Source organism: Rhineura floridana, chromosome 22 (assembly GCF_030035675.1).
Source record: "Rhineura floridana isolate rRhiFlo1 chromosome 22, rRhiFlo1.hap2, whole genome shotgun sequence".
NCBI classification, from domain to species: Eukaryota; Metazoa; Chordata; class Lepidosauria; order Squamata; family Rhineuridae; genus Rhineura; species Rhineura floridana.
The window spans coordinates 13,364,787-13,377,662 of NC_084501.1; the positions used below are offsets into that span (position 1 = coordinate 13,364,787).

Consider the following 12,876-nt stretch of genomic DNA (forward strand, 5'->3'; position numbering starts at 1 on the left):
GGCTTGCAAATAAGTTTACAAAAGTTGCTAGTGCCACAGACATTTTTAGTAGCCTGTCTGATAGCATCCAGCTGAGGAAGAGGGAAACGATCCCTTAGAAGGGACCCATTCCTTGGGGGATGAGCAGCTATCCTCTCGTGCCGAGATTATATCTCCAGGGGGTGGAGGGATCCTTGTAGTGGGTGATTCGATCATTAGGAACATAGACAGTGGGGTGTGTGATGGGCGTGTAGACCGCAAGGTGTTTTGCCTGCCTGGTGCGAAGGTTGCGGATATCGCCCGTCGTTTAGATAGTTTGGTAGACAGTGCTGGGAAGGAGTCAGTGGTCGTGGTGCACGTTGGCACCAACGACATGGGGAAATGCAGCCGTGAGGTCCTGGAAGCAAAATTTAGGTTGCTAGGTAGGATGCTGAAAGCCAGGACCTCCAAGGTGGCTTTCTCTGAAATGCTACCGGTTCCACGCGCAGGACCAGCCAGACAGGCCCAGCTTCGCAGTCTCAATGCGTGGATGAAATGATGGTGTCGGGTGGAAGGGTTTGGATTTGTTAGGCACTGGGGAACATTTTGGGACAAGCCGGGCCTGTACAAAAGGGACGGGCTCCACTTGAACCAGAATGGAACCAGACTGCTGGCACTTAAAATTAAAAAGGTAGCAGAGCAGCTTTTAAACTGACTGAGGGGGGAAACCCGACAGGAGCTGAGAAAGGTCCGGTTCGGAATAAACCTCCCCCCTGGGATAAAAACCAAAGAAATTATGAAATTTTAAAAGGGGTAGGCCTAGAAGTAGGCATTGTGAGAGCAGGGGCACAGGATATAAATTCAGAAGAGCAAAATTACCACAGGCCTAACCACAAGTGCCAAAGACACTTGAAGAGAGACACTGCTTACAAGTGCCTGTACGCTAATGCTAGGAGCCTGCGAACCAAGATGGGAGAACTGGAGTACTTGGTCTTAGAGAAGAGCATTGATATAGTGAGCATAACGGAGACCTGGTGGAATGGAGAAAACCAGTGGGATACGGTTATCCCTGGATATAAACTATATCGGAAGGACAGGGAAGGACGTATTGGTGGTGGAGTCGCTCTATACGTGAAAGAAGGCATTGAATCCAGCAAGCTCGAAACCCCAAAAGAGGCAGACTCCTCCACAGAATCGTTGTGGGTGGTGATACCGTGCCCCAGGAGGGACTTAATACTGGGAACGATCTATCGTCCCCCTGATCAAAATGCTCAGGGAGACCTTGAGATGAGATATGAAATTGAGGAAGCATCCAAACTAGGAAATGTGGTAGTAATGGGTGACTTCAACTACCCGGACATAGACTGGCTGCATATGTGTTCCAGTCATGACAAAGAAGCAAAGTTTCTAGATATTGTAAATGACTATTCCCTAGATCAGTTGGTCATGGAACCGACCAGAGGGACGGCAACCCTGGACTTAATCCTCAGTGGGGACCGGGACCTGGTGCGAGATGTAAGTGTTGTTGAACCGATTGGGAGCAGTGACCACAGTGCTATTAAATTAAACATACATGTAACTGGCCAATTGCCAAGAAAATCCAACACGGTCACATTTGACTTCAAAAGAGGAAACTTCACAAAAATGAGGGGATTGGTAAAAAGAAAGCTGAAAAACAAAGTCCAGAGGGTCACATCACTCGAAAATGCTTGGAAGTTGTTTAAAAACACTATATTAGAAGCTCAACTGGAGTGCATACCGCAGATCAGAAAAGGTACCGCCAGGGCCAAGAAGATGCCAGCATGGTTAACGAGCAAAGTCAAGGAAGCTCTTAGAGGCAAAAAGTCTTCCTTCAGAAAATGAAAGTCTTGTCCGAATGAAGAAAATAAAAAAGAACACAAACTCTGGCAAAAGAAATGCAAGAAGACAATAAGGGATGCTAAAAAAGAATTTGAGGAGCACATTGCTAAGAACATAAAAACCAACAACAAAAAATTCTATAAATACATTCAAAGCAGGAGACCATCTAGGGAGACGATTGGACCCTTGGATGATAAGGGAGTCAAAGGTGTACTAAACAATGATAAGGAGATTGCAGAGAAGCTAAATGAATTCTTTGCATCTGTCTTCACAGTGGAAGATATAGGGCAGATCCCTGAACCTGAACTAACATTTGCAGGAAGGGATTCTGAGGAACGAAGACAAATAGTGGTAACGAGAGAGGAAGTTCTAAGCTTAATGGACAATATAAAAACTGACAAATCACCGGGCCCGGATGGCATCCACCCGAGAGTTCTCAAAGAACTCAAAGGTGAAATTGCTGATCTGCTAACTAAAATATGTAACTTGTCCCTCGGGTCCTCCTCCGTGCCTGAGGACTGGAAAGTGGCAAATGTAACACCAATCTTCAAAAAGGGATCCAGAGGGGATCCCGGAAATTACAGGCCAGTTAGCTTAACTTCTGTCCCTGGAAAACTGGTAGAAAGTATTATTAAAGCTAGATTAACTAAGCACATAGAAGAACAAGCCTTGCTGAAGCAGAGCCAGCATGGCTTCTGCAAGGGAAAGTCCTGTCTCAGTAACCTATTAGAATTCTTTGAGAGTGTCAACAAGCATATAGATAGAGGTGATCCAGTGGACATAGTGTACTTAGACTTTCAAAAAGCGTTTGACAAGGTACCTCACCAAAGGCTTCTGAGGAAGCTTAGCAGTCATGGAATAAGAGGAGAGGTCCTCTTGTGGATAAGGAATTGGTTAAGAAGCAGAAAGCAGAGAGTAGGAATAAACGGACAGTTCTCCCAATGGAGGGCTGTAGAAAGTGGAGTCCCTCAAGGATCGGTATTGGGACCTGTACTTTTCAACTTGTTCATTAATGACCTAGAATTAGGAGTGAGCAGTGAAGTGGCCAAGTTTGCTGACGACACTAAATTGTTCAGGGTTGTTAAAACAAAAAGGGATTGCGAAGAGCTCCCAAAAGACCTCTCCAAACTGAGTGAATGGGCAGAAAAATGGCAAATGCAATTCAATATAAACAAGTGTAAAATTATGCATATTGGAGCAAAAAATCTTAATTTCACATATACGCTCATGGGGTCTGAACTGGCGGTGACCGACCAGGAGAGAGACCTCGGGGTTGTGGTGGACAGCACGATGAAAATGTCGACCCAGTGTGCGGCAGCTGTGAAAAAGGCAAATTCCATGCTAGGGATAATTAGGAAAGGTATTGAAAATAAAACAGCCGAGGGGACTTCCGGGAAGGGTGACTTAGCCTGTGCCTGCTTTTGAGACGGGCTCCTGCCTCAAAAGAAGCTTATTCAGATATATCAGTCAGATTTTTTTTTTTTTGACTGATTAAACTTCTCCCGGGTAGGGAGAAACGAAGAGATTAACCTCAAAGCCTATTTTTGTTGGGACGACCAGATCTCATTAATTTATGGGACGAGGTCCAGCCGACGAAGGTGGGACGGATTTTCAACAACAAGCTCTATCTGATAAAGCGAACGTTCATCTTATCTTCTAAGAGAGAACGCACTAACAGGCAAGCACCCTTCTTTCTATATTTTTCTTTTACTTGACTTAAATTGTTGCTGTTTAAAAGAGATTTGCCAGATTGATCGGTTTTTGACATCTCACTGGGGAGCCATAACTTCTCTCTGCTACTCACTAATTAATAGCTTATCTCTGTTTTTGTTGCAAAAAGCTGTCCTGGATTTGCATTCTAAAGATATACACAGAAGAGGGATTTCTATTCCAGATTTTTATTTTGAAGAATATTATATTGTCTGAGACTACTCTCTTTTTGGTCTATTTTATTTTGACGAATCTGTTTCCTGACGACCGCCATTAATTGTTTCGATCCTGGGAACTGCATTTTGTTTACTTAAGCATGGAGAGATAAGGCTGTCTGCTCTGTTTATACTGTGATGTCACCAAGTTTGGAGTATTAACCCAATTGTTGCTGAAATAAGAAGTGGTTTTCCTATATTTTTCTTTTAAAATGGCAATTAAGAAAGTGGCTGAGAATCTGGAAATAACTATGTTTCAGAAAATAATGGATGAGATTGAGATAACGAAACAAAACCTGCGACAGGGTTGTAAGGAGCTGAAAATTGAATTGAGTAAAATGAAGCAGGAGATTAAAGATATAGGGGTCCCTGTGAGAGAGGTGACCCTGGAGATTGGAACAAACGTGGAACAGGAAAAAGATTTGGAGTCTATGGACTTTAGAAACAAAATCTATTGTTTGGAGACACAGGAGATTAAAGACATAGGGGTCCTTGTGAGAGAGGAGACCCTGGAGACTGGAACAGGGGTCCCTGTGAGAGAGGAGACCCTGGAGACTGGAACAGGGGTCCCTGTGAGAGAGGAGATCCCGGAGATTGGAACAAACGTGGAACAGGAACAAGATTTGGAGTCTATGGACTTTAGAAATAAAATCTATTGTTTGGAACTCAATGTTATCTCTGAAGAAATTAATGAAGATTCTAGAGATAAAGTTATCAATGACATGGATAATCTTCTGGACTGGAATGATGTGATGGAGCCCAATATAGAGAAAATCTATGGAATTAACTGCAGCCATGTGACAATGGAAAAACTTTCAAGAGATGACCCAGTGTATTTTGAAAAAAAGAACAGAGATATGATTTTACAGCAGTATTTCAGCAACCTATTCAGAATGGATGGCAAGAAAATATTTGGGATAGAGGTAATTCCCATCAGACTCTTACTATATGACTATGGCTTTGACAGCAAGATTATTATGGAATACTGATAATGGAAGATTGGATACTGAAATTACTGGACTTAACAAGACTACTGAAGATGGAAGATGGAAAATGGAACTAATAGGGATAATAGAACAATGGCTACTGAAATTACTGAACCTAACAGATTCTGATGTGATGGATTAATTGAAATGTTTATTTTGACTATGGTTATGACAATAAGATTATCATAATTAGTAATGAGATGGATTAATCGATATGCTTATCTGGAAAAAAAAATTGATAGATATATTTCTTAAAGAATTGAAACCTCTCTTTGACTTTTTGTGGAAAGAATAAAGTAATGTTTATGAGATTTGATGATTAAGTAAGATAACTACTGGAGGAAAGTGATTTTATAATATGACTTAAGAGACAGGATTGTTATATATTATAGACTTATAACTGATTTGATCTTTGACAAATGGGAAGTCAATATTTTACTCTTTATTTTTTTATTTTTGTTTTTTTTTTTCTTTTTTTCTTTTTGTTTAACTATTTTTGATTTTGTTTTTTGTCTTTGAATGTTTTATGATTTCGTCTTGTATGTTTTATGAAAATCTGAATAAAAATTATTGAAAAAAAAAAAAGAAAATAAAACAGCCGATATCATCATGCCGTTGTATAAATCTATGGTGCGGCCGCATTTGGAATACTGTGTACAGTTCTGGTCGCCTCATCTCAGAAAGGATATTATAGAGTTGGAAAAGGTTCAGAAGAGGGCAACCAGAATGATCAAGGGGATGGAGCGACTCCTTTACGAGGAAAGGTTGCAGCATTTGGGGCTTTTTAGTTTAGAGAAAAGGCGGGTCAGAGGAGACATGATAGAAGTGTATAAAATTATGCATGGCATTGAGAAAGTGGATAGCGAAAAGTTCTTCTCCCTCTCTCATAATACTAGAACTTGTGGACATTCAAAGAAGCTGAATGTTGGAAGATTCAGGACAGACAAAAGGAAGTACTTCTTTACTCAGCACATAGTTAAACTATGGAATTTGCTCCCACAAGATGCAGTAATGGCCACCAGCTTGGATGGCTTTAAAAGAAGATTAGACAAATTCATGGAGGACAGGGCTATCAATGGCTACTAGCCGTGATGGCTGTGCTGTGCCACCCTAGTCAGAGGCAGCATGCTTCTGAAAACCAGTTGCCGGAAGCCTCAGGAGGGGAGAGTGTTCTTGCACTCGGGTCCTGCTTGCGGGCTTCCCCCAGGCACCTGGTTGGCCACTGTGAGAACAGGATGCTGGACTAGATGGGCCACTGGCCTGATCCAGCAGGCTCTTCTTATGTTCTTATAGTCCAGGGTTAGCCGACGTGTTGCCTTGCAGATGTTGTGGACTACAACTCCCATCACCATCTTTAACCATTGGCCATGCTGGCTAGGGCTGATGGGACTTGTTGTCCGGAATGTATGAAAGGCATCATGTTGGCTGCCCCTCCTTTAGCAATTTGTGGCATAAAGGGGGGGACAGAGAAGTTCCAACTGCTGTAATTCTCCACTGACTGATGGCCTACAGGAGATTCTGAATTGCCACAGGCGAGTGACTATATGCACCTCACGTTCCCCTCTCAAAACCCTTTCCAGTGTCACTGCACCTTGCATCTTTATCTATTAACCACCAAGTATTGTTGCAGGAGAAACTGAGTCACGTTGATGTTCTTTCTGTGTACCTGCAGACTGTAATCATTTTGAATTTTCCTCCCCGGCAGTTTCGGTGAGCGTGCAGCCAGTTGCCACCCCAATGCCGATCGTCGCCCATGCCTCCATTGGCGGCAACCTCACAACGCCCACATCTGTCAGCAGCAGTGGGCCACCCAACAGCGACAGCGCAAAGAAGACCCTGGTTACACTCTTTGCAAACAACAGTGGTAAGGAGAGAGGCATTAGATGGGAGAATATCGGTTTGGGGGTGAGTCTCAGGGTCTACGAGCCGTGCATTTACTGTTGATCCAAATACTTTACCAAGAAAAAACAGTGTTCCATGACCTGTATGAATCCTGCAAGTAAAGAAAATGATATGCTTTCTCTTATTCTGCACAATTTACCATTGAAAAAAATTGCCTGGAGTTCCTTGAAGCAGAGACAGATGCCAGGATGGAACTTTACAAAATACGCATTGTATGCGCCTATCCTTTTGTGTTGGCAGACAGAAAGAATGTTGCGATCTGCTAACAAATCTGGGTAATTTGCAATAGATTGGCAAGGGTTTCTTACACCCAGTAGCTTAACAGCAGGGAGTAAAATTGCAAGGTTTTTATTTTAATCTAGCATGACCGGCTTTGTGCTGATTGCTTCTCTCCCAGCCTTCCTATACCTCACCTGCAAAATACAAGAATTAACTGGGTGTCCTTGACCAGGCGTATTTGAGCCAAATGTGGTGTAGTGGGAAGAGTGTTGAGAAGGGTTGGGGAGAGCCAAGGTTCAAATCCCTTCTCAGCCAAGAAGCTCATGGGGTTACTGTCTCTCCTCAGCCTAAACTGCCTCATGGGGTTGTTGGATGAAATGGGGCGGAGAGAACAGTGTACACCTCAAGCTCCTTGGAGAGACGGTTGGGCTAAAAACGAAGTAAATAAAAAGTGTGGCCCCATGAGCTGGGACGACCTGTACTAATCCTACACTGAGTTGCTAGAGATGAGGGACTCGAACAGGAAACACAGCAACTCAAGTGCAGATTTGCACAGGTTGTCCTAGTGTATGTGGCTCATGAGTAGATAATTGGCTCTACCCCCCAGGCCACCATTTTTTTATCTGGTTCCACGCATCCCTCGCCCGGCTCTATTTTAGCATGTGATTGTGCAACAAAATCAATCCCACGAGAGCGGTGGCCAAGTTGGTAGTGGAGGAACAATCATATCTTGCCCTTCTCTTTCCCTCCGGTCCAGCTGGTGCTCCTCTCGTTCAGCAAGGTGGGCAGCCTTTGATCCTCACTCAGAACCCAGCCTCCGGTCTCAGCACAGTGGTGACCCAGCCAGTCCTCCGCCCCGTACAGGTCATGCAGAACGCTAACCACGTGACCAATTCCCCAGTGACCAGCCAGCCCATCTTCATCACAACCCAGGTGAGGGTACCTCGTCTACCTCCTGGCAAACAGCGTGGTATGGCCACCCCCTTTGTGCCCTGCTTATGAGTTTTCCAAAGGCATCTTGTTGGTCATTGTAGGAAATAGGGTACTGCCCTAGATGGGCCTTCATTCTGGATTCAACAAGGCTCCTCTTGTGTTGATAACTGTGAGTACTGTTGGAAGTACAATGGCAGGGATCACTCAGTTAGCAACGTAAAGGTTAATTGTGTTTACAGTTAGACAGCCAACCAAGAGGGGGGTGGATGGAGGTGTGGCCTAGCAACCAGTCAGAGTGGCATGATCTTTGTGTAGTGGTACATCTAACTCTGCTGTGTACTAGGCCTGACCAAAGAAAGACAAAACTGCTCTTGTTTATTTCTCCTCATATTATATACTGTTTTTGTTCAGTTTACCCAGTAAAGTATTATCGGTTTCTTTTCTCTCTGGAGTCTGTCTACATTATTCCAGTGATTCTGTGAACAAGTACATGGCCTATTCCTGTTTTCTTTTCATGGGTATTTGTAGTTCCTTTTTCTTTTACATTTGAACCCAGTGTATGGTACCATGTGCCACATACCATGGTAAAATTGGATGTGGGGAGGGGTAAATACTGAGAAATGAACCAACTGAAGTGGCTGGTAGTTGACTGCAGCTGGTTATCCCCAACTGTGTACACGTTACATGAATAGTAATAATACCATGCAGAGGCGATTGAGGTTCTGCTCCAAGAGAAGATGAATTCTGCAACCTGTATCAGTTGTGCCAGTTTGCACATTACAACATAAATTACTCTGCTCTATTGCTGTTACGCCTACTACAGTTTCTGTGTCCAGCCAATAATTCTGTGGTTCGATAGAAGATGAATTCTGCAACCTGTATAAATTGTGTCAGTTTGCAAAATGCTATATAAATTCTTCTGCAATAATTATTCTGCATAAATTATTCTGCAATCTATCCACAAAGCCCTTCCCAGCCGCCTGGGACAACTTATCCAGCCATCTCGCTATCTCTTGAAATCACAGTAGCCATTTGCCCACACCAACTCAAGCTATTCCTCACAGGAGTAAGGTGGGATATAAATATATAACACAAATAACGTCTGGGAGATTGTATTCATTTTTAAACTTCAGCGCCGGAAGCAGAATTTTCCTGCTATCTCTTAGGTTGCTGTGAAACTGCAACACTTCCTGCTCCCAGCATGTGATTGAGGTGAGCCTGCTAAAGGCGCTTCCTTTTCTTTGCTTGTACGATGCAGGGTTTTCCCGTACGGAACGTCCGGCCTGTGCAAAATGCAATGAATCAGGTTGGGATTGTCTTGAACGTACAGCAAGGCCAGACAGTGCGGCCCATTACCCTTGTCCCAGGTAAGGCAGAGGCGGGGCCCGTGAAGGGGGGGGGCAGGCCACAGGGCAGGTAGATGTCAAACAGGAGAGCAGGGGAAGACAGAAAGGTTCCCTCCAGCCACAGAGTATGAGCTGCAGAGGTGGGGTTATGCAAATGAATTCAGGCTTGCTCACCTTCAGTGGGAGGAGCTTCCCCCAGTGCTTGCCTTGCCTGCTTCAGAACCACGAGGCTCCTATACATCTGTGTCTTTTGAGCCAAAGGAAGCTGGATAAGGAGATCACATATATAATAACAGAGATTTGCTTATCTGGCATCCTCCATTTTTGTTTAGATTTACAAAGAATGCAGCGTTGGGGGTGAGCTTGCCAAAGGTGGGGCACAAAGGGTGGGACCAGAAAGAGGGGGAGAGTGGGGGCCCGCCAGGGTTTAATTTGATCACCAAGGCTCGGCCACAGAACCATCTGCCATTGAACTTTGGGCTGTGGCCAAGTTCACACCACACAGTAAACTGTAGCTAATGTCTTACTGCAGGGAGTTTGCTTTTACTGCCTGCAGCTTTTATGAGTACTTCTGTTAAAAGCAAGAGAAAAGAGAGAGGATCCCTCTTCTAAGCAGTGTTGATTTGATTTAAATCAAATTGATTTAAATTTCTTCTCTGAAGGACTCAATTTTAATGGTTTAAATCACAGTTTAAATCACTAGCAAGGAAGATTCTATTAATCATCATTTTTAGTAGAAGTACATTATTGTTTAATATAACCTCAATACATATTCAGAGGTTTCATTAGAAGGTAGGTACACACTAAGCAATTATTCTGAATTTTCAGATTAGTTTTCATCAAACAACGGGATGGTGATTTAGTCATTTTAGTATTAAAGTAGAATGAACTTGTGATGTCATTCAGGAGATGAACCAGCTCCAACTGTTCAATTAATCATGATATTTTTGTCATGATGTGCCAGAATCACCACCACCAAGCAGGCCCTTAAATTATACTAATTAGATTATTTATTCTTCTGGTTTGTTTTCTTCTTTAACAAACAACAACATTAACAAAACACATACATGGATTTTTGAATGGTTAATTATTTCAGTTTTTAGATAAACGTTCTTTAAAAAATAAAATTTAGGCAATTTCAATAGAGTCAACATGAGAAAATACTGGATGGTACAGTTAACTCAGTCTTCTTCTTTTTCACTTTTGTCTTCCTTGTTCATTGTCTAGAAAAGAAATACAAGCTTTCCTGCTTTTTCATTCCCAACTTGTTTCTCAATTTAGCATGAATTGGTCCAAAGGAAGAAAAAAATCACTCTACACTTGCAGAAGAGGCTACTGCTATTAAGAGCTGGATTATCACTTCAGCAGTCTCTTCTTCCTTGTTTAGATCTACTCCATCTCCCCAAATTCTCTATTCATTGAACTTCTCTATCTTTGCACTTAGAGAGACGTCAAGCCGAGATAGAGAATAAACCTGCAGAATAGGACTGATCCCATCTCCATAAACTGCTGTAAACATATTCCTAGAATATAATTAGAAGTATCATTAGTATTCATGACTGTATCTTTGACCTAGGCTCTCTTTTTACTAATTGTTTTAAGAAAATTTTGAAATCTGATTTAAATTTTTTAAAATCCAATTTAAATAAAAAACATTTTTAAAAAAATCATTGATTTTTATCAACCCTGCTCTAAGTTGGGAATTGATCCCATGCATGAGAGAGTTGGGGATTGCCTTCTTTTAGATGAGGCGTGGGCAATGTCTGCAGCCCTTCAGGCACTGTTGCATTTGCATCTCCCGTTATCTCTGTTCACTGGTCATTATAGCAGCTGGGGCTGCTGGGAGTTGGAGTCCAGCAGCATCTGGAGGGCCACAGATGTTTCCCACTCCTGTTTTAGATGAGTGCTTGGTGTCGTCTGCAACTTGCATAGTACATGCATTAAAAACTAGCATTTGTACAAGTTGGTTTTAATCTATCAAACATCAGCAGGCTTAAGTGGTAGTATTTTTTCAGGAGAGCCTTGGGGAGCGATTGGACCTTCTGTCTCCTTTCCTTTTCTTGCAGCCCCAGGTACCCAGTTCGTGAAGCCCGCCGTTGGCGTCCCTCAGGTTTTCTCTCAAATGGCCCAGGTGAGACCTGGTCCAACCATGCCGGTCCGACCGTCCTCCAACACTTTCACGACGGTCATTCCGGCCACCCTTACCATCCGGAGCACGGTACCGCAGTCCCAGGCCCAACCGCAAAGTAAGTCCTCTCCCAGCACCTCCACCACTCCTACTTCAGCGCAGCCAACCGCACTGGGACAGTTAACTGTACAACAGCCAGGGCAGTCCACTCAAGCTACTAACCCCAAATTAGGTAAGACTTCCCATGGGGAGGAAAACTAAAATTAACAAAAGAAAAGAAAAAACATCTTCTTTATATATCTATATCTATATATTATCATCATACTTGGTCCTGGTTGTCTAGAGGAGCTGGGAGCCCAGGCATCCCTCGGTTCTGTTGCCATGTGGGTCTGATGGCACAAGACATGCCCTCTGTTTCCCATCAGATGGGGGGTAAAGAAGAAGATGCTCCCTCCTTCAGGGAAGGGCAAGATGTGAACCTATATAAAGATAAGAAGAGCAGATGTGAAATTCAGTCCTTCCATTCTGCATTCTCTTAATAAAAGGCAAAGGAAGTGCTGTACACTGGGGGTGACTAACCTCTGGCCCTCCAGATGTTGTTGCACTGCAGCTCCTGTCACCATTGTCATCATCCCTGGCCACTGGCCTTGCTGGCTGGTGGGAAGTAGGAGTCCAACCACTTAACTCTGAGGCTTGGGGTCCACTTAGTTTGGCTGCTGGTGACTCCCCCTAGGGCCCTTTCCCCTGAGATCCTTCCAGCTGGAGGTGCCTCCTAATGCAAACAAACAACAAAGAGCACATGTGGCTGTTGGCATCATTTTCCAGAAACGGGAGATCGGTCTGACAATATTAGCAAGCTGTTTTCGTGGCAAGACTCTTTCCCCTGGAAAGTAATTTGAAACCCCATGAACAGAGTTTATTCACAACTACCTTGAAATTATACTAAGGGCGATACAAGAGAGGTTAAAAAAGACTCGGCAACCGAGGCAAGTCTCCGGTATAAGGCTGGGGAACCTTTGGCCTCCGGATGTCGTCGGACTCTTCAGCCCCAGCCGTCATGGGTAGTGATTAGGGATGGTGGGAACTGTAATACAGCAAAGTCTGGAGGGCCAAAGTTTCCCCAGCCCTTCAGTCTGGCGGAAGAGCCACATGTCGAAAGAGCCATGCATGATGAACAATGGGAGAGGGAAGGGGGAGTTGTGCAGTGACTTAGACACGCTAGCTTCCTAAGGAGAAAAAGAGAGGTGAAATAAATTGTGCCCTTCCCCCATTTCAATAGGGGGAATATAACGTGGACAGAGAGGGAGGGGGGAAAGCTGGCACTTTAGGAGGAGCTGTGTTTAGAGAAATCAGGGACAGCTGAAGTTGATACACAATTCATTTTAGCCAGTGCGTTATGAGATTATTTGTTAAAACATTTTTTTTAAAAAAAATATTCAGAGCATTTATACCCTGCTCTTCAGCTGGAAAAGCTCCCAGAGTGGTTTACAATAAGAAATAAATCTGTCCTCGCCCTTAGGCTTGTAAAAGGGTGTGACACAAAAGGAAGGCAGCATGGAGAAGGAAGAGGAAAGCCTTCTCCCAAAGAACTTAGGACAGCACACTGCCCACCCGGTCAT

The 12,876-nt window shown here is 43.5% G+C and overlaps 1 protein-coding gene across 7 annotated transcripts in view; it reads left to right on the forward strand.

Moving 5' to 3' along the window:
* The window catches only part of POGZ (pogo transposable element derived with ZNF domain), a 131,438-nt gene that overhangs the window by 99,976 nt on the left and 18,586 nt on the right, over nucleotides 1-12,876 (forward strand). For 5 of the 7 annotated variants that reach the window (XM_061605842.1, XM_061605843.1, XM_061605845.1 and 2 more), the window contains 4 exons: nucleotides 6,435-6,593; nucleotides 7,608-7,783; nucleotides 9,042-9,150; nucleotides 11,196-11,489. In XM_061605842.1, coding sequence (XP_061461826.1) covers nucleotides 6,435-6,593; nucleotides 7,608-7,783; nucleotides 9,042-9,150; nucleotides 11,196-11,489 — 738 coding nt within the window. The remainder of the gene's footprint in view (nucleotides 1-6,434; nucleotides 6,594-7,607; nucleotides 7,784-9,041; nucleotides 9,151-11,195; nucleotides 11,490-12,876) is intronic. The other 2 variants (XM_061605848.1, XM_061605849.1) reach the window with 1 other exon arrangement.